Raw genomic sequence first — 21,051 nt, forward strand, 5'->3', positions numbered from 1 at the left:
GGAGCATAATGCTGTTCTTAATCTATTCATGGTTAGATTCACATTTTTTTATGTTTGTTTAAGCAATGCCTTTCTCTCTTTGGGCCCTTTAACTTTTTTTTTTTTAACATACTAAAGGGTCCAGTTATACTTTCTGCATTTTCTGTACATATGCATGTGTGGCAATATATGTTTGAACCTTCTCCTTTTGTTTTTACTGCTCAGACTCTGCAGGCCAGATGATGGATATCAGCGAGGAAAGAGACACATTGTCCCAGATCTCAGATGTGGTGAAGCAGCCCGCATTTATCGCTGGCATTGGCGCCACCTGCTGGTTGGTTCTCATGATTTTCAGCGTGTGGCTGTACCGTCACCGCAAGAAAAGAAGCGGCCTCAGCAGCACATACACTGGCATCCGCAAGGGTGTGTGCCTTTTCCCTATGTCCTTACTGTACAGTAGTAGATGTAAATATCAATTTCACATCTATATGGGCCAAATGTGCCTACATTTGAAGACTTTTAGGACTGTAGAAGGGATCAAGCCATGACATGTTACCACCACACTGATCATCAATTGTCCTTTCAGTGATATTAAGGAATATTTTCTGTGGCTGATAAGCAGATCACATCAAACGGTCAGACACAAAGACTTCAGAAACAAATTTGCATTTGCAGACATTCAAAGGCTGACCTTTAATTGCTTATTTGTAGAGTGCCATTTCCTCAACATAGCACAGTTCTTGGAGCCACTGGCCTGTCAAACTGCCATTAGCATGTGTGCTACAATATTGCTGATATTTCTTCCCTGTCTCCTGGGTCGCCTGTCACCCTTATTAACCTTCTTCTGGGCACTTGTGTCAGAGGCAGCACTAACACAGGTGGCATGTGGTTATTAAAATACTTGTACACCTTAAACTTTTACATGAGGAGATGCCCATCACACAGCAGAGGTTGCATACAAAGGTCTGCAATGTTATAATGTACTATGGTAGTATCTAACAATTGAGATACTAAAGTAACTAAGTTACAAAAGAGTAAAACTGATTTCTCTTGTCGTTTGTTCCTTCAGTTCCCTCATTCACCTTTACACCTACAGGTATGTACTATGTGCTTTAGCTGCTAATACATGTTAGATTTTATGTGGCAAATGATTGGATATGTTTATTCATATAACATTTGTTTCATAGAACAATGGAGAGAAACATATGTTGTATGGACACATTGCAACAATGTACTTGTCCCATTGGACCAAGTGCATTGGCTTAGGTTAAGTTCATTTGTTTATAATTTTTAAAATATGGAATCTCTCAAACAAGATTAATATCTTTTATATGACATTTTACTACTGGAGAAACTGCGAACAAGTGTTACTAAATCCATTGTGAAGTTGTGTTGTGCTGAGATGTGTAAAGGAACAGACAATTATTTGTGGTGTCTTCATGCAAATTAAACTAGACAGTTTAACAGACGCAGAAACCAGACACAAACTATACACCCCATGGATAGAAGCATGTAGACTTTTTGCTTTAATTTTTCTTTTTCTTTTTTTGCTTAGACTTCTTTCATGTTTTTTTTCTGCCTTTAGCGCTTCATCTTTTTGACAGCTCATCAAGGCTGAATGTTTTCCTCTTTCTCTTTGCAGTTGCATATCAAAGAGGAGAATCAGTATGCAGTGCTGGCAGGTGAGGTATTTTTGTCCCTTTGTGTTGAATAAAAAATAATAAAAGAAATGCACTTGCACAGTGGAACCACTAGGGGGAGGTGTCTTCTTGCTTTAAATGTGCTGTAAGGCACCCAGTCCATGCTCACTCATTACTCATTTATGAAGGTGGCAGGTTGTGATTGACACCTCTGTGATCCTCCTTGTTGCAGACCTGGCCTTCTCAGCATGGGTGAACCTCTAAACCAGCTGTGGCTGCCAGACAGTTGGCCAAATGCATGTGCCAATCATAAGGACTGTAGCATCAACTGCTGCAATAATGGCAATGGCACTAGTGACAGTAACATGACAACATACAGCCGACCAGGTGAGTGCAGTCTCACAAACTCAGACTTAATTTAGCTCTGTTACAAGCTTACATACATATTGCTCAAGTAATAAAAATCATACACCTTGTAGCTGTGCTAAAATTTGTGTTCTTGCATGCTCATGTGCTGCTTTGTTTCACGTACTCAGCCGACTGCATAGCCAACTATGGAAACCACCCAGAAAACAAACAGGAGGGACAGCTTGGGTCTGAGACAGCCATATACACTGATGTGAATCTCTCCAACAAACTCAATGAGATTAAAACATTCAACAACTCCAACTTGTGCTATGCAAGTCCAGGAGGGGATTCAGCAGCCACATATGAGCCTATTCCATATGCCACCACACAGCTCATTCAGGCCAGCATTAAGAATAAGGCAGCCTCTGGCGGCTCAATAGCAGAGCCTCTGGATATACCCTGCTGGAAACAGCCCCCCAATTTGCCTCCAATACCAAAGGAGATGGCAGCACAGATGCAATACAACTTGACTGAACAAAAAAGTAATGGTAGGGAAGACCACCTTGATATGTTTTACACTATTTTTATATAAAAAATAGAAATACAGGTACATTTTTCCTGCTGCTTTGTCTTCAGATCATTTGCAAGGAGGAGAAGGAATGATTCATCCTAAAGCTATCCCCTACAACCAGACCCGAGATCACAGCACAGGTGGCTCACACCACAGTTCAGACAGAGGCAGCAACAGCACCTCAGGTGAAGCCAACAACTAGTCTGTACTGTTTAATATTAATGAGGCAAACCGCAGGACTTTGTTTATCTTGATGTTTATTTTTCATTTCTCAGGGAGTCAAAATCAAAAGAAGGGAATACGGGTCCCAAAGATCCCAAAACATAATGCAGTAAGCTGGGGAGAAGCCCTATCTCCTCCTCATGCTAATGCCTGGGACTGTGATGAATATAGCCTTCCCATGGAAAGAAGGTAGGAGGAAAAGATACTTGTATTTCTACACAGCACATGCTGATAGACAGATTAGCATATCCTCTTCAGTTGCCAAAAGCAATATGGAAGCAATTAGAAGTTTACATAGGCTCATCATGGGCATGGATGCGATGGTAATTTTGGGATTCTAACAACATCTTTCTTTTAAATGTTCTTTTTCCAAGATGGAAAGGTTGTACATCGTACATCTTTAACGATTAAAGAAAAAAAGAATTAGCTTTACAAATTTTAATTCATTTTGGGTTTTTCTGTAATCCACAAAAGGATAATAGTATATTTACAGGGTCAGATACAGTATATACATACATCCAAATTAATATTTGGTTAAATGTCCCTTAGCAATTTGCCCTCAGCCAGATGCTTTTGATAGCCACCAACAAGCTTTTTGCATCATTCTAGGTGGATATTTGACCACTCATTTTGACCATTCTCTTTCAAAGAATTGGTAGAGTTCATTTAAATTGATAGGTTTCCTGATCAGGCCCAGCTTTTAAGCATAGTCGAGGTTGGGGCGTTGGGAAAACCATTCCAGAAGCTTAATTATAACCTACTTTATCCACTCCAAAACCAGTTTTAAAGTGTATTTGGGATCATTGTCGTGTTGGAACACCCAACTTTGCCCAAGTTCAAGTCATCTATCTGTTGAGTTGAGGTAAAGCTGAAAAATATAGAGGTAGTCCTCTTTCGTCACTATTCCATTCACTTTGTGCAATGTACCACTACCACTGGATTCAAAACAGCCCTTGAGCATGACGTCACCAACACCATGCTGTGCAGTTAGTACAGTGGTCGTAGGTTTGAAAGCCTCACCTTTATTTCTCCAAACATAACTCTTGTCATTGTGGCCAATTAACTCAATCTATATCTCATCTGACTATAAAATATTTCTCCACAAGGTATATGGCTTTTCCAAGTGCACAACTATAAAGTTCAGCCAAGCTTAAATGTGCTGATTTTGGAGTAGGTGGTTTTTTCTCAGACCATCTAAAAGTTGTGGACAGTGATGCTGGTGTTGCAGTAGTTTTCTGTTCATAGCAAGCTTGAGCCTTGGTGGTTCCTGTATTCTTCTTAACATCCTAACTTATTTACTCACATCTAAGTGTGACAGTTTGAACCTTCTTCCAGACCCTTGGCAAAGTGGTGACGCATTGAATAACTTGTACTTACATAGAATTGTTTAAACTGATAATCTGGAAATCTGCAGTTTATTAGAAATGGTTCCAAGGTACCTGTCCAACTTGAACTCAACAGTTCTCTCCTTCTTAGATCTTCACTAAGGTCCTTTGACTTTCCTATTGTTCTGAATATTGGTCAATCCAATGAGTGCTGTCAGACAAATTGTTTATAATACGGCAAAGAGAAACTACGGGTTGAAGTCAATCATGATCACTAACAAAAAGTTAGTAGGCCTGGGCTAGTTAAAAGACATTCTAAAACCTTTAGCACAGTTTAATAAATGCGTAAATGTATACATTTCAAAATTGTGTCCCTTGTGGATAAGGCCCAGTGTGGATTAGATTAGAAAAAAATCCAAAATAAATTAAAATTTGTGCAAAAAAATCTTTTTTTTTTTTTTTAAACTGTAAAAAAATGTATGTTATACACATAGGCATAGAACACCTTAAAGAAATAATTAAAAAGCCCCAGATTACCATGACATTCATGGCTATGATGAGTGGATATAAACGTCTGAGCACAGCCTTACATAAAGTAGTGCATTTCAAGCTGCTAGAAAACATGCACTTCGTTGTGCAAAAATATTATTACTTTTAGTTATTCTTCACTGACCCCCCACCCCCTGGCGCAGGACAAAACACGGTCTCATTATAACAGCCAAACCAATTACAATATTCACATTTATGGCATTGACTGACAGTTAGTTTACTATTAGAGCAGGATTATATAACTGGAATTACATTATGACATGTTTAATGAAAAAAAAGTTGCCATGGATTTTGCAAACCACTGGTTTGCCCAAGGACCTTAAGGCACCAGTTGCTGTTGTGGATAATTTAATCTGTCACAATTGGGCAATTAAATTGTGCTTTTAGTTCACTTCTGTATGTTCTGTATTTTTCTTTGATGGAAAGTGTTGATGATGCACCGAGGGCTTTGCATTAATATCTAATGAATTGTGACTAATATGCCAGGACTTTGGCAAATGGTTGGACTTCTTTAGCCATTTGATTATGTCAGCTATTCTTTTTTATCAGTTTTAATCCAGAAGAGAGAACTGAAGGCTGTCCAACTCCACCAGTTAGAGGGCCAGTCTCATCCTCTACTGAAGTATCTTATAATCACCCACCTATCACACCATCACAGGGAGACCTGACTAATGGCCTACACAATCCAGCAGAACATCTCAGGTAACCCACGACCGAATTCAACGTGCATACATTTATTAAAATAAAACTATTGTCATGACAGAATTTGACAGATTTTTAAATTCGTTTTACAGTCAACACGTCACAAGCAACCCTCGCCCTCTTTCCCCAACACATACCTACAGCTCAATACCGCTCTGCGTGGGTACTGATGGACAGGAAGAGAATGATGAAGATTTGGAGGAGGAAACAGATACAGAGCTCACTGAAAGTCATTACAGCCAAGACCACAACCACGAGAAGCACAAACACCAGTTGCACCACCAGTCCCCACACAAGCAGCTGCTGCATGGACTGGACCAGACCCCGGCCTCCAGCACTGGAGATCTGGACAGATCAGTCACAGGGTCTATGGTTAACAGCTGGGGCTCAGCATCTGAGGACAACATCTCATCAGGCAGGTCCAGTGTGGTCAGCACTTCAGAAGGATCCTTCTTTACAGATGGAGATTTCAACCAGGCAGTAGCCTCATCGCGGGATATTGTTGGCCTGCGCATGTGCAGATACCCAGAGGAGTCAGGTGAGGAAGCATATGGGGAGTTAATACAGTTCAGTCCATAAATATTTAGATTAAGACACACATACTAGCCATACTAACTATCAAAATCCTCAAAGCTCAAGCTGAGGAGAAGTGGCAGCAATCTCTGGCTTATTTAAATGAAAAATAATCTGGTATTTACGTGTGTGTGTGTGTGTGTGTGTGTGTGTGTGTCAACGTGCAATTCATGCAGTATTTCACTAACTTTTATATGTAGCCCATTATTTTTAAAGGCTCAAAATGAGACAAACTAACATAATTCTATATGAAAGGGTTTATTTTAAGTATTTTGATCTTTTTGGTTTCACTAGCAAAAAAGAAGTCCCAAAAAAATCCAAGCACCACCCTAACCTGGATGACTGACAACCTTAGACCTCATTAAAGAACATTTGAAATAGCCAAACTGTTCAACTTTTGCGGAAAATGTAGAGCTGTATTACTCACAGAAAGAAGCTGGTGGAGGTGTTTTGGCATAACTATTATTATTATTATCATAGAGACAAAAACAAAAGTCAAATTCTCTTCCAATTATAATAATAATGGATTGCATTTATAGAGCGCTTTTCGGGGCCCTCAAAGTGCTTTTACAATTACAATAATAACTGTAAGCTTACCATATGTTATATGTTAATCTGTGCTATCTATGTCCATGGGATGATTTAGGGCGGCGACAGCAGCGACCCAGCAGTCCCATGTCCACAGATAGCAACATGAGTCCTGCAATAACACACAGAAGGCCCAGGCGCCATAAACAGAACCAATCTGCTCCACAGGGTTACCAACCCAAAGACGTCTTCAGTGATGGTAAAGAAAGACCCACGGATAAGTTTTGCTGTTGCATACTGTGTCTCTTAATGATTGCAATATTTAAAATTCTGTGCACTGCTCTTTCCACAGACACTTGTATGCCTCTGGATTTCACCAGTCAGATGTCCCATGGTGACTATAAAGTGAGGGGGGCCACGCTGCCTCGGATGGGCCCTGGGGAGGCCCGGGGTAGACGAGGCAGCACTGGGACTCACAGGGTCAAAGAGGCTACAGTTGAGGAAAGAGAGAGCCAGGAGAATCACAAGATTCCATTAGCAGGAAAAGGGAGCAGCAAAAACCGACAGCACTCTGGTACTATATGGATAATGTTGCTCATTTTGAAACTTAAATTTACACCCAAATTATAATGGAGATTTTTTGCATTTTATTATTTTATGTGATCTTTTTTGTCTCTTATCATTTTAGGCCATTGGATGTGTGATTAATGAATTAATTGACTGACTCTTTAATTGATTGATTTTCTCTTTTTCAAGAATTTGGGGACATTCTTCTGTACAGTCGTCCCTCTTTCCCATCAGGACAAACTCAGACAGTGCCAAATGAGTCTAATTCATCCAAATTTGCATCATCTGGAGACTCAAGGACTAAACAGGGTGGACAGGTGGCACCTTTGGGACAGGTGGAAGAGGTACATGAAAATGTGTAGCTAACACTTTGCGTGTGTGTATATATATATATATATATATATATATATATATATATATATATATATATATATATATATATATATATATATATATATTCATGTGTATGTGTGTGTAGGAAAAACAAAAAGAGGAATGAGACTAATGCTGTTTTGTTTCCACAGTTCCTGAAAAGCTAAGAAGCAATGTGAGCTCAACAGGAATATCCTATTGTTGCTTCAGAGAAAGGACTACAACCTTTAAAAAAGTGGAAAAGACTCCAAAAATACTGCACAATATAAGTTTTTTTAAAAGTCAGATTTCTCATTAAGTGTTGGAAAAAAAGGAAAAAAGTGCTCTCATCTTTAAGTAACTAGACTTTTATTTGATGCACTGTTTATTGTTTGCTTTCTTTTGCTGACCAGACTCCAGGACACTGACCTGTTGGAGGCTGGCTCTAGTAATATAAATGCACATTTGATGGCGGTTGTGAGTGTCTACAAAAGTATTGTCCACAATGACTGCTTGATGCGGTCCAGTATGATCTTTGTTTGTCAGTTGTCTTGTTACTTTGCTATAATTGATATACAGTCATTACCTGCCATCTTGTAAATTGTTTACTGCCACAGAAGTGCTTCAAATTCAAATTTTATATAACAGTGTTAATGTTTTCTAAGTGATGTATATGTTGTCTTTGTATTATTTGTCCTACTTTGGTTAAAAAAGCACAATCACATAATTTTATTCTAAGTCATTGCTATATGAATTTTCAGTCCTACAGAAAACACGTTTTTTGAGTCTTGCTGATCATTTCATCATGCTGATTGTTGATTGTGATTGTGCATTCAGTTGCGTACATTTCAGCTGTTTTCATTCAGATCTGAACGATCTGTTGTGTGTACTGAGAGAATTGCATGCAGATTCACCTGTAGGAGGTTTTACTTAACACCATGACTGCTTTGTCCTCCCACTGGGATGATGAAAGTTTGTTCACGGACTGGTTTCATTTATTGTTTCTCTTCACTGAATTAATTCTATCTACTCCTCTGTTCCCCTGACCCTGGCCAACTTATGGTGTAGAGCTGGACAACATGCCAGTCTGCCAAAATACAATATGTGACTCGCTTACTGATGTTAATTCATATATTGTAATTTGAAATACCTGGGCTGCTTGAAACCACAGTGACTACAACAGTCAGTGATATCCAACTACAAGCCAACCAAACTGTTATCAGTCCAGAACTAGACTGAAGAAGTCGCTTGAATGAGTGACAAAACATTTCTCCCACTGAAAAAAGTTTTGTCCAGATGAACAGAGCTGAACTTTTTGGGAACTAGGCAGCCAGTTACCTAAAATGTTAAACCGGTCATATGTAGCCAAACAAATGTTGAAAGTCCATTTAAGTAAGGTCAAGTAAAAAAATAACATTTATATTAAAAAAAAAAACATATTTAAAAAAAACAAAAACAATCATTTTACTGTTTATATGTTCTAGAGTTTAGTCATATTGTCCAGCTCTATTCTGTAAGTTAAATATGGAACAAATATGTCACTTTAACTACTCTCTTCAAATAAATATTGCTGTTCATTAAGCGACAAGAAATAAGGTAGTAGTTCATTTACTAACACAATACTGACAATATTTATTCCACTTTCCAGTTTTAAGGAGACAATCGTTATCACCTCATGAAGAATATATATGGCTAAATCTGGCCACTGTACACACCATGACATTTACCCACATTTTTTGCATCTTTTTTCAAAAGTTAACAAACTTTGTCCTTGAAATGTATGTTTCTTAATGTGAGATGACAACTCCAATGCTGAAGACAAGGGTAGGATGCAACATGCATACAGACAGTAGCCTTTATTAATGAAATCAAAAGTCCAACCATTAGACAATCTACAAGGTGGAAAAGAATGATGACATTACCCAGTGAAAACAACCAGGGAACAGGACCTTATAAAAGGAAACACAGGACTATACAGACACTGAGAGGGAGCTAATTACACACTGAGACAACGGAATGAGCTGACCGTTGGTAAAAAGAATTCATGACAGGCAAGGACAATGGAGGGAAATGAACAAAGCAAAGCTCAAACTACACACAACAGAATACTATGTCAACATAAAACGGGAAATTAGAAAAAAAAACCATGTAGAACAAACAAAAATACAAGAGAAGACAAGAGGAGAGGATGGAAATAAAACAATGATGTGAACTTGTCCTTTTTTCAGCTTTTGTCTGAAAATACAGAAAACACAAAATCCTGAATGTTTCCCCAGTGCTCAAGAAGTTCAAGTTATATGACATACAGTCCTCTGAAAAAGTATTTGCCCGAATTCCTATTTAGTTTTTTGCATATATTTCACACTTATACATTTCAGATCATCAAACAAATGTTAAAATTAGACAGAGATAACACAAGTAAATAAAAAATGCAGTTTTTAAAATGACTTAATTTCTTAATGAAAAAAAAAGAAGGTATCCAAACTTACCTGGCCATGAGAGAAAAAGTAGTTGCTTAAACCTACTAACTGAAAGTCACATTGCAGGGGAGGAACTTTAGTCCACTCTGCTTTGCAAAATTTGAAGAAAGGGAAGTCAGCCACATTGGAGGTTTTTCAAGTATGAAAGTTTATGCTCATTTTATGCTCATGTAATTATGCTCACGAAGGATCGCAATTACATATGAGTCCAACCAACTTTGTTTGGTCATTTTGTTCATGTTTTTAACCGTTCAGAAGTGGACTTGTTGATGTGTTTTGAGTCATTCTCCTGCTCTAAAACCCAAATAGAGTTTCAGAGCACAAAACTGATTGTTGGACATTCTTCTTCAGGATTTTCTGGTAGACAGCAAAATTCATGGTTCAATCAATTATGGCAAGTTGTCCAGGCCCTGAAGCAGCAAAGCAGCCATGGGCCATCACACCACCAGCAGCATGTGTGACTGTTCCTTTTATGAAATGCTGTGTTAGTTTAAAAAAAAGTTTACTGGAAGAGAGATCTTCCAAAAAGTTCAACCTCTGTCTCATCAGTCCACAGATGTTTGCGCAAAAGTCTTTGGGATCACGGGACTTTGTTTCTTTTTGGTCAGCATTGATATCTGGAACTCTCTTCCTATGGGTGCATTTTTCCAGTCTCTTTTTTATTGTGGAGTCAAAAATTCTTACCTTAACTGAAGCAAGTGAGACCTAGGGTTCTTTAGAAGTTGTTGTGGGTTCTTTCTAGCCTCCTGGATGAGTAGGTGATGGCCTCTTGAAGTCATTTTGGTAATCTAGTCATTCCTGAAAAGTTCCATGTTTTTGCCATCACTGTGATTTTCTTCCAAAGCCTTAGAAATAAATTTTTTTAACTCTTTCTAAGCTGATAGATATAAAAAGCATTGTTCCTTACCTGTTTGTTGAGTTCCTTTAGATTGTGGCATGATGTGCTACTTTTTGAAACCTATTAGCCTGCTTCACTTTGTCAGACACAGCTAAAGAAACTGAAAAGAAACTCCACTTTCTAAAGAAAATGCCTAATCACAATTAGTTCATGATATCTGCGACATTAGCTATTATGAACATGTCGTCAAATGTACTTTAGGTCATATTTTTGTATTTGGTAGGTAGGTTGTTAATTCGTTTTTTGGTTTTTGATTTACAGATATTACTCAGTTTATTCAGTTTATGTTGCGCACCATCCTGGTTTGTGATTGTAAGGTGAGGTAGATTAGGAAACACAAGAAGAGAAAATGAGATTGTGTGATGGGATATGCATTTTAATTAACATCATATAAACCTTAAGCAACAGAGGAGTAAAACCATGTGAAATAATTTTAAAAAATTGCTATTTCATATGTCAACTCTCCCTGGACTGACACAGTAAGTGGTATGTCACCCACAAATAATTACTGTGATTAATTCCACTATAGTGATGATCAGTGTTTGGGAGTAACGGAATACATGTACCGCCGTTACAAAATATGAGTAACTGTATTCTGTTACCGTTTTAAAAGGTGGTATTTAGAATACAGTTACTTTGATGAAATGAACGGATTACAGGGCTGTATTTCCCTGTTTCAAATGCTAGGCTATGCCCTCTCTATTTTTAGTTTCCACGCCGGTGGAAACCCAAACAAAACACGCATTAAGAGGCTCTGATGTCTGTGTCTCAATTTCGCGGCCCATGTCACCTCTACTTGCGGCCTGCAGAATGACGTGAAGAAATATTTTTTAAAATTATTCACAAAAATTATTTCATATGAAGGCAATAGGCAGAGTGTTACAGGCATAGCCCTAAAGAATGTAGCCTCATGGGCAGTGTAGTCTGTGCTGCAGGGAGAATGGCCTGCCATACCCGTTATGTGTCTGTGAGCCAGGGAGGGAGAAAAAGAGTAGAAAAGTACAAGTTGGCACCAACCAGAAACGGGAAATGGAAGCATGTAAATATAATAATAACCACTGCAGCCAAAAAGAGTGACTGACGAGCCCAGTTGTAAGTAAGCTATTAAGACTCGACTGTACACTGTGTTCGTGTTTTCCTCCGGAGCAATAAGTTCCGTTGGAGCAGCCTTTCAACACCTCTCTCTGTCTCTCGCAAAGTTGACCCAGACAACAAAGTAAAGCTAGTTTTCAGCTACGAGCCCAACATGGAACCCAACGTATTAGCCAGAGGTCCCTTTACGCTTTTACGGTTCGGAGCCCCGAACCTGTTTTACAGGTACGGAATAGTTTTCTATACAAGATCGCTGCAAAAAGTGCAGCCTTACCTAATGTCAACCTACTGTTACTCATTTTATATTAAGATTTCAAATCTAGTTGGTATTGGTATGGCAAATAACCTTCAGTAAAAGTAATAAATCACACAGCAATAGTACATTCATGTAGTTGTAAACGGCATGATAATATATTAAGTAATCCAAAGTATTCAGAATACGTCACTCTCATTGAGTAACATAACGGCTACGTTACAAAATACATTTTGGGGCATGTATTCTGTAATCTGTAGAGGAATACATTTGAAAAGTAACCTTCCCAACACTGGTGATGATGAGAAATTTATAAACATAGCAGAATAATGACCTTTTCATGTGTGCTGGACAAGCACATGATTATCCTCCAGAGTACATACTGCTTTAAGCCCTTTGCAATGATCACCTGAGATTCTGTAGCTGCCCTTTTGCTTTGCTGAAATGACATTCAGGAGTTTCATGACTGAGCCACAGCAATACTCAAAGCAACCTTTAAACTGTGTAAGAAATTTATTTATGTCATTTTGTTTTAGACTAAGCTATTGAACTTCTGCCCAGATATTTCAATATGACACCTCACCTTAGAGTTTGATTATCCATGTAAGTACCAAAAATTGTGCAAGCGTCTTCAACACCACTCACTTCACCAGAACTTGCAAGCTAAGAATGATCATTTTTCTCATCCTACATTGAAAATCGAACATTAGTCAACTGTTTAACAAATGTTTTAGAGGGATTTCAGGTCTTCAAATATATAGAAGGAAATTGGACTATCTATCTATCTATCTATCTATCTATCTATCTATCTATCTATCTATCTATCTATCTATCTATCTATCTATCTATCTATCTATCTATCTGCTAAAAGTCAGACAAAGGTTCAGTACATTCAGTCTTGTATGATGAAGCAGTACCTAAATTACATGATCTGTATACTAGTAGTATAGACATTTTCCATAGAATTATGTCTTCATTACTTAGGAATGCTGAATCTATGCTGACTTATTCATAGTGCTACTTCTTGTAGCGACATCAGATGCTAAAATATTTATCTAACATCTAAAACACAAGATGGTGCCAGAGCTTCTCTAACGTCAGTTTTCATTCCATATATTCAGACTTCCATTTAATATATTCGGATTTTCATTCAATATATTCGAAGTTCATTAATTTCTTGATTTTTGACACACGGTCAACCGATTGCCAAGAGGAGACTAGGAGCCAACATAATCTTAATAATTAAAGCCTTTTTCATTAATTAAACCTTCATCTCTTGCAGTCCATTGCTCCACTCAACCTAGAAACAATTAATCTCTCTGTTTGGCTGTTTACCAACTCTTGCAATTTGGTGTTCAGAATGTACACAGAATGCCAAGGGTAGGGGGATGAATGGATGTTCTCTTGACCTTGTAAATAGGGCTGCACATTGCACTGAAGTCCCTGCTTCATCCTGCTCTTGCTTTAACACAACACAGCTGAAACATTTTGTGCAAAAAACGCAATGTAAAGACCTTGGTGGGTTTCAATCTACAGTCACCATCATCCAAGTTTTATTTTACAAGTGCCCTGAAAAGTTATCTATCATTCAGTTAGAGGACTTGTTGGACAACACCCTTGACTCAAATTACATAATCTCTGTCATGATAACATGAACCATTTACTTGTGGCTACAATTTACAGCACTCTACACATTCATTTGCTACATTACAAAAGAAAAAGACTCAAAATTTGCAAGAAATCCATACTGACACATTGTGGAGTTAGTAATACATATTAGCTCAAAATGTGCCTCTACAAAATGTACCTCAGTTTGCATTACCATCTGCTCCTTAATACAAGCTGAACTCTACTGACCCCATTAGACTTCTTTTAGTTAAGTGGCACAAATAGCCATTCAGCTGAGTAGCATTCTGGTAAACCTTTATGCATTGCAATATGCCATAAACAAAGTTATAGACATTCATTTTGCACAGGACACGATAAGAAGCGGGCAACTAAATGCATGGAAGAATAACAGAACATATTCCGTTTTCTGAGAAGAGAAAAACATGTTTGAAAACAGTCCAAATATTGTGCTTTTACTTTTCAAGGTTTAATGAACTACTTCATGTGTAAATAAAACCTTCCTTCAATAAAACCATGAGATGATATTATGTGTCCAATATGTACATAAAGGTTGGCTTCATTTACAGTTGGATTTCTTGAAAAGCTTGAGCGATATGACAGGTAAAACTAGTCAGAAGGTAATGTCCATCCCAATTCTCCAATAGCGTTTAAAAAAAATATGAACTAAACTTAGTCATAGATAGTATTAAACACAGTCAGAAAAGCCAGTGGAGTACCTTAACCTGCATTCTATCCAAAAGACACCTGATAGCAATTGTGTGTAGTTGCAAAAAGACAGGTTTATGGGAAAATGTATTTCATACATTATCTTTGTAAACACTTTCCTGGTGAATTTATGGTACCACTCAATTGTTTTATCTGTTTTGTAAGTGATTATCTTTGGTATGAAACAGCCCTCTTATTGGCTAATTGGTTGTCGGTCACAAATCATTAGCCCTTCCTTATCACATGTTTGGTTTTACAACCAGCGTGGTTTTGCTCATCTAGAGGCTTCAGAAACAAATGGGTGACATCACTGCAGTTACATCCACTTTTTAAACTGTCTGTGTTAGTAATATATTTATGAAAAAGCACAGCTTCACCTCTAAGGTGATGATTATATAACCATTTCTAAACAAGCAGGCCCTATTTAAATGAACACACTTACATAATTTTATCAAGTCATTCATGCAATAAAGAACCTTTCCATTAATAATTTCAGTACTTTGATTGTAACTACATTGAATTCAGGACAAGATTAAGTTCTCCGAGTAATTCTGCTTCCTTCTCTAAAAATTATTTCTTAGCACCATGAATGACTGCTTTCATTTTTTCCCCCCAAGGACAACTGTCTACAGTGGGTTATTCAAGTGTTTGCCTTGGTTTCTAAGATACTGGATGTGCATGCGTGTGTGCCTGTGCATGTATGTGTGTGAGCTGCCAAGTTTCATTTTCAATTTTGCTCTGTTTATCCAGCAGATTCTCTGCAATCTGTTGACAAAGAGGCAGCCATGACAGCTAGGGCAAATGTGGCAAAATTGCACAGAGGCTGACAGAAAAAAAATGAAACTGATGGCTGTCAACTCTGAACAACTCTTTATAAGAGGACAGATCTATAGAGGCAGTATGGCTGAGTGCTGTGCTGCAAATAAAAATGTCGCTTCTGAACTAACAGTTGAACCGCAACTGTATCTCAGTTAGATGATCAGTTTTCTCCTCTTATCAACTTCAAAGGTTGAATTTTAATTTGTTGTGTTGTCATTGGTGGTTGGCCTCTCAAACACGTACGTGCGGTCATTCAGGCAACAGGATTTTCAGTATAATGGAGTTTATTGAGGATGTGCAGAAAACACTGTTGTGGGAAAGAAGCCCTGAGGTGATGAATACATCGATTAGCTTCGCGGCGGTGAAATAAACAGGTGGTGTCAGAGATAGGCAGCTTTTCTCAGCTCTGAGAAGCAGTGTTTTCCATTGCCGCTGACATTCTTGGTGACAAGGAGGGTGCCAAGGTTGAGGACTAAGGGCTGTAGAACACAGGTGTTAAATGAGAAGTTATGAGTGGGGAGAGGGGCAAGTAACAGACTGCAAATTTATGATTTTAAATTTATTACAGTTGTGTTTGAGGAAGATTACTTTCTCTTAAAGCAGGCAGTTGGTAAGGAATTAGGAGGCGACAGAGATAATGAATCTGCTGGTGAGGCGGAGCTCACTGCAGCAGTGGATAATTCAGATTTGTTTATGGAGCTATATCACTGTCTGTCACTATAAAATTTCACTGTGTGCAAGGGGAAGACGCGTCGCTCCGTGCCAAGACATAACTTACTGTGGCAGATGAGAAGCCAGGGGTAAGATGTCGAAAAGCTGCACTCTAAGCAAACACGGTGATACCAGAGCTTCATTGTGACATCACAGTTAGCATCAGGGCAAAATTTTTAAAACTGGCAATTAGTTAAGAAGATTATAAAGTGATATTTTCTGACAAAGTGAAAGTTTCTTGCAGAGTTTGTAGAAAGTCATTTGCTAACATTTATATTTTAAGAGCAAATGGATAATATAGTGGCCATTTATCAGTTTGATACAAACAAATAATTTCAACCGACATCATTATTAGCCATTAATCTTTTTGAGGGGGGGGGTCTTAATTCATGGTAATGATTGGTACATGATGTTGTTTGAAAAAAAAAACATCTGTATGATAATCTGTTTCTATTTTGTTCTAAAAAAGTTTAATTGCACTAACCCAAAATACATTAATATGGGGAAAAAAAATCTACATGCACCATATGAGTACATACTTTCCATTACATTTATGTATGCTCTTTATCATCATGTTTGCCTTCCAGGTTGTAAATCGCCAGTGTATGCATATCTTAAACTTCAAGGTGAACATAGCTAAACACCCTTTAGCACATACATGTGAAAGTAAAACAGCCTTCTTATGTCAGGCTTGCCCTGGCTCAAAGGAACTCCCATGAGAACGGCAGAACACAATAAAGCCAAGGCTCTTAAAAAAGCTATTTTGGCAATAGTACAGAGACAAGCTAACAAGAGAAGCTAAAATACAGATTTTACTCTCTTGGGGTCCTCCAGTAACTAGAGATGGATTTTGTTGCCAAGAATAAACAGCAGAACTTATCTTGGCTGCCACTTGTACACTGCGAGTCAGATCAAGTAGGCATGGACAAAGATACATATCAATATTGGCATCCATTTGGATTTACTTAGATACCTTGTATCACAGACTGCCAGGAGAGGCTTCACTGCTTCATGTCGGTGGCACAATGTGAAGTGGTAACATGAAGGATGAACCATTAGGGTGAACAAGATGAAAATAAATTGGCCACTGAGGGAGCTGAAGGCCATTGGCCTTTAGCTTACCCTCAGGGTAGCGGAGCCACAGAGCAGGACTTGGGGTCTCAGGTGGGGTGCATGTAAACCACCACACTGTTTGAATGTTGCAATTAGCCAAATGTCATGAGTCACAATTCAGCCTTTCGAGGCAAGGTTACACATACTCAGACTGAAAAGGTTGTCCACCACGTTGGGAAAATTTCATGAAATGACACTGCTCATGGTGAACTGCGATCTAAAAAAAAAAGTGAGCGAATAGTTCTGTTTTTTCTCCTTTGAAAGTGAAAATAAACAAAAATTGCACAGCTGTTCATGTGCTATCTGAACAGCTACTGTGTAATTAGTGTAAGGTTGAGCTGTCATGTACACTATTTCTAAACCAAAAATGCATTATAATGAATGCAGCTCACTCTGATACCAGCTTATATTGGACTTTATAATGTTCTTTGCATTTCAATTTATACAGTGGCTCTTTACAAGCTCTTTAATTACTCTATCCACATTTCCTCTGAAAATGGATTTTTCTGACATTTCATGTGTCTAAAATTGTCTCTGCTCTGGGGTGAAAGCGCCACAGATATGAATATCCTGTACTGAAATGTGTTAATTTCGCTTTACATGTTGACATTAGCTTAAATAAAAATGTCTACTAACAGGAACTGTGTGAGGCTGACTTTGTCAGTGTAAATAGCAGACTGTTAATATTTCTCTTTTGCTGTTTAAAGTGACAAACCAAGCTGAAATTACTAACAACCTACAACCTGGCTAGTTCAATTCAATTCAATTTTATTTGTATAGCGCCAAATCACAACAAAAGTCGCCTCAAGGCGCTTCATAGTTTGTGGTAGCACAGATCCCCTCCAAAAGCTGGAAGAGCTATAACATCTCAAGCCTTACGATTTATTATAAATACAAAACGTTATAAAACATATACTCTACACATCCTTAAAAGATAAAACTTATTCAACAGTGTGGCCAAGCCTGCAAACCACCAACGATTCCTCTGAACACTTAACTTTTTACCCAGTAGATTACTTCCAAATGGATTTTCTATTAAGAAATGAAATATAGCTTCTATAATCAGTTCAGTGTTGTTTTCTCATAATAGTGTTATTACTACACTAGAGTTCAAATAATATGCAGAGTGGATTATTTCATTTTTTGTAATCAAATTGTTTTAGCTGTTTTGTTGTCATTATTACTACTTGTACCACAGTAAAACAGGGACTTCATTATGAGTAGTTTTCATTTGTTCGCAGCAATATCTGAAGAAGTGCAGCAGTTTCAGGCCAAATCGGTCCCCTGAGGGCTGAGAATGTATCTCAGCAATAAATTTGTTACAGTAAACTGAATTTTTATTGAACCAAAAGCCATAATGACCCACAAAGTCAGCAACATCACCGCTAGACCGATATATTAATGTATAGCTTTTATCAGACTGAGGTGTAGGTATTGAAATGCAGGGACCTTGTAATTGGGCTCTGTGGGCTAGGTTGTGAGTCTGCTCCTGTATTAAAGTCACATGTAGTACAAATTGGGTAAATTAGGAGGAGTCACATTTGGTGATGGGATTGTGTCTGTGTGCTGGGTTGTCCTTGTGATGGGATGATAGGTAGCTAAATTGAGTGAAAGTGTGACAAAATTGTCAACATGATGCTAATTTATCTGTCCTTGTGGCGCTTCTGGAAACCTAAGCAGTTGGATATAGCGTTTAAATGGTCAATTGAACATTGTACTCCTTGTCTGCACAGTATCTGCAGCCTGTCCATCCATTTCCAAGTTACTAATGCTGACAGGCTAGCCCACCCTGTGCATAGCACCTATTGCACCATTGCCTGAAGCAACTCTCCACAATGCTGATCGACTCCAGCAACAACAAAAGAAGCTATCTCTATGTAACATGGAGCTGTCATGGGGTCCTGAGATAATGATGATGGAAGTTGAGCCTGAAACTCTGAAAAAAAACCCAGCGTCAGATAAAGTTGACAAGAAGGCAAAGAGGTATTTTTTTGTTGTTTTTTTAAGATACGCCAGACAAGCCAGTGTTTGTGGGTACACTATTTTTACATATACAGGTATGCCTATAAAAGTAGATACATTGATGTTACACTGTTTATAATACATCTTTTTTTTTTACATTTATGTACTGGTGTGCAGCTTATTTTTGAATTATTGCTGAAGAACAATTGGCGTGGTTTCTAAAGTTTGTTCTAAGATTCCCTGGATAATTTAAACAATTTACCATAGCTTTTATATATATATATATATATATATATATATATATATATATATATATATATATATATATATATATATATATATATATATAAGGGGTGCAACGATACACAAAATTCACGGTTCGGTTCGATACTTTGGTGTCACGGTTTGATATTTTTTGAGATACAAAAAAATGTTCATGCTTTTTTAATTTGTCATTTATTAAAATTATAAATATATATTTTAACTCAAAAGTACCTTTTTTAAATTCTGATGTTGCTGAAACAACAAAGTAATAAAAAAATAAATCTATCTGATCGAGAAATCACTCATTTTTGGAAACGAGAGTTTATTACAGAGAAATGGCTCTTTCCAAAATAAAAGCTATACTATACGCTTCTTCTGGGCTATATTCTCAGCAGCATATTAAACATATCAAGTCCCCATAAGGAGAATCATGTGCTAACGGCTGTCTAAATGACTCGGGTAAAGTTTGTAGCATGCATGCTTGTTGTTTTTGTCTGCTTCCACTTGTCTTTGCACTAGGATGATGTCGGCGTAAATGTGCAGTCATATTCATTGTATTCCCACTAGTGCTGTCAGCGTTAATCTGAAATGACGTTAACGCCACAACACGGCAAATCTCCGTTAACAAGCTACAGCGGATCGCCCGTGCGTGGGGCTGGATGGCGTCAACACGTTAACGAGCAAACTGCTCTAACGCACTAGTTCCCACCCATGTAATTGAGCATTGCGTGGCACATCCGACATACTGTTTTACTTTTGTCCATGACGCGCTTACCTTCAGGGTCATACTTCACATGAAAACCAAAATAGTTCCAAAGGCCAGATCTGAATGAGGGTGGGGGAGGTTCAATTTGCCATGTTGCAACGAGCTTAGCTTCTGTCTTGCTAGCTTGTGCTGCGCTCAGTGAATCTGCGCTCGACAGTGCAACCTAGGCGGAGTAGTCGAACCAGATCCACTGAGCTCTCAACACAGACAGCATCGTCAGAAGGAAAGTTGATAAAATAAATTAAAAATTTTGTATTGTTCGATACATATGCGTACCAAACCGAAAGCACTGTATCGAACGGTTCAATATCGATACGAGTATCGTTGGACCCCTATAATATATACACACACATATATATATATATATACACACACATATATATATATATATACACACACATATATATATATATATATATATATATATATATATATATATATATATATATATATATATATATATATATGTGTGTGTATATATATATATATATGTGTGTGTATATATATATATATATATATATATATATATATATATATATATATATATATATATATATATATGTGTGTGTATATATATATATATATATGTGTGTGTATATATATATATATATATGTGTGTGTATATATATATATATATATATGTGTGTGTGTATATATATATATATATATATATATATATATATATATATATATATATACACACATATATATATACACATATATATATACACATATATATATATACACATATATATATATATACAGAGAGAGAGAGAGAGAGAGAGAGAGAGAGAGAGAGAGAGAGAAAGAATGACATTTCTTTAGTTTAAACTGTAACTGTGGAGTATATTTTAAAACCATTTGTAATGTAAAAATAGGTTAATTGTTTCAGAAAAATCCAAAATGGGCATTTCTTGTTAAAAACAAATCATATTTCAAACTCAGGCAATTGTGAGAAGAGAATTTGTTAATTTTCACATACACATTTTATTTTGCATCATAGG

The 21,051-nt window shown here is 37.4% G+C and overlaps 1 protein-coding gene across 3 annotated transcripts in view; it reads left to right on the forward strand.

The window, feature by feature from the left end:
• Nucleotides 1–12,860, forward strand: part of LOC308386953 (roundabout homolog 1-like) — an 87,804-nt gene extending 74,944 nt beyond the window's left edge. For 2 of the 3 annotated variants that reach the window (XM_080866791.1, XM_080866792.1), the window contains exons 17-29: nt 205–402; nt 1,049–1,075; nt 1,622–1,661; nt 1,852–2,006; nt 2,156–2,515; nt 2,604–2,723; nt 2,814–2,949; nt 5,184–5,336; nt 5,429–5,874; nt 6,556–6,696; nt 6,790–7,011; nt 7,194–7,348; nt 7,529–12,858. In XM_080866791.1, coding sequence (XP_080722917.1) covers nt 205–402; nt 1,049–1,075; nt 1,622–1,661; nt 1,852–2,006; nt 2,156–2,515; nt 2,604–2,723; nt 2,814–2,949; nt 5,184–5,336; nt 5,429–5,874; nt 6,556–6,696; nt 6,790–7,011; nt 7,194–7,348; nt 7,529–7,543 — 2,168 coding nt within the window. In that variant the 3' untranslated portion in view covers nt 7,544–12,858. Of the gene's footprint in view, nt 1–204; nt 403–1,048; nt 1,076–1,621; nt 1,662–1,851; nt 2,007–2,155; nt 2,516–2,603; nt 2,724–2,813; nt 2,950–5,183; nt 5,337–5,428; nt 5,875–6,555; nt 6,697–6,789; nt 7,012–7,193; nt 7,349–7,528 lie in introns of all 3 variants that reach the window. The other variant, XM_080866793.1, reaches the window with a different exon arrangement.
• The last annotated feature ends 8,191 nt before the right edge of the window (nt 12,861–21,051 follow it).

The sequence above is a fragment of the Rhamphochromis sp. 'chilingali' genome (genome assembly GCF_963969265.1).
Source record: "Rhamphochromis sp. 'chilingali' genome assembly, chromosome: 19".
NCBI lineage: Eukaryota > Metazoa > Chordata > Actinopteri > Cichliformes > Cichlidae > Rhamphochromis > Rhamphochromis sp. 'chilingali'.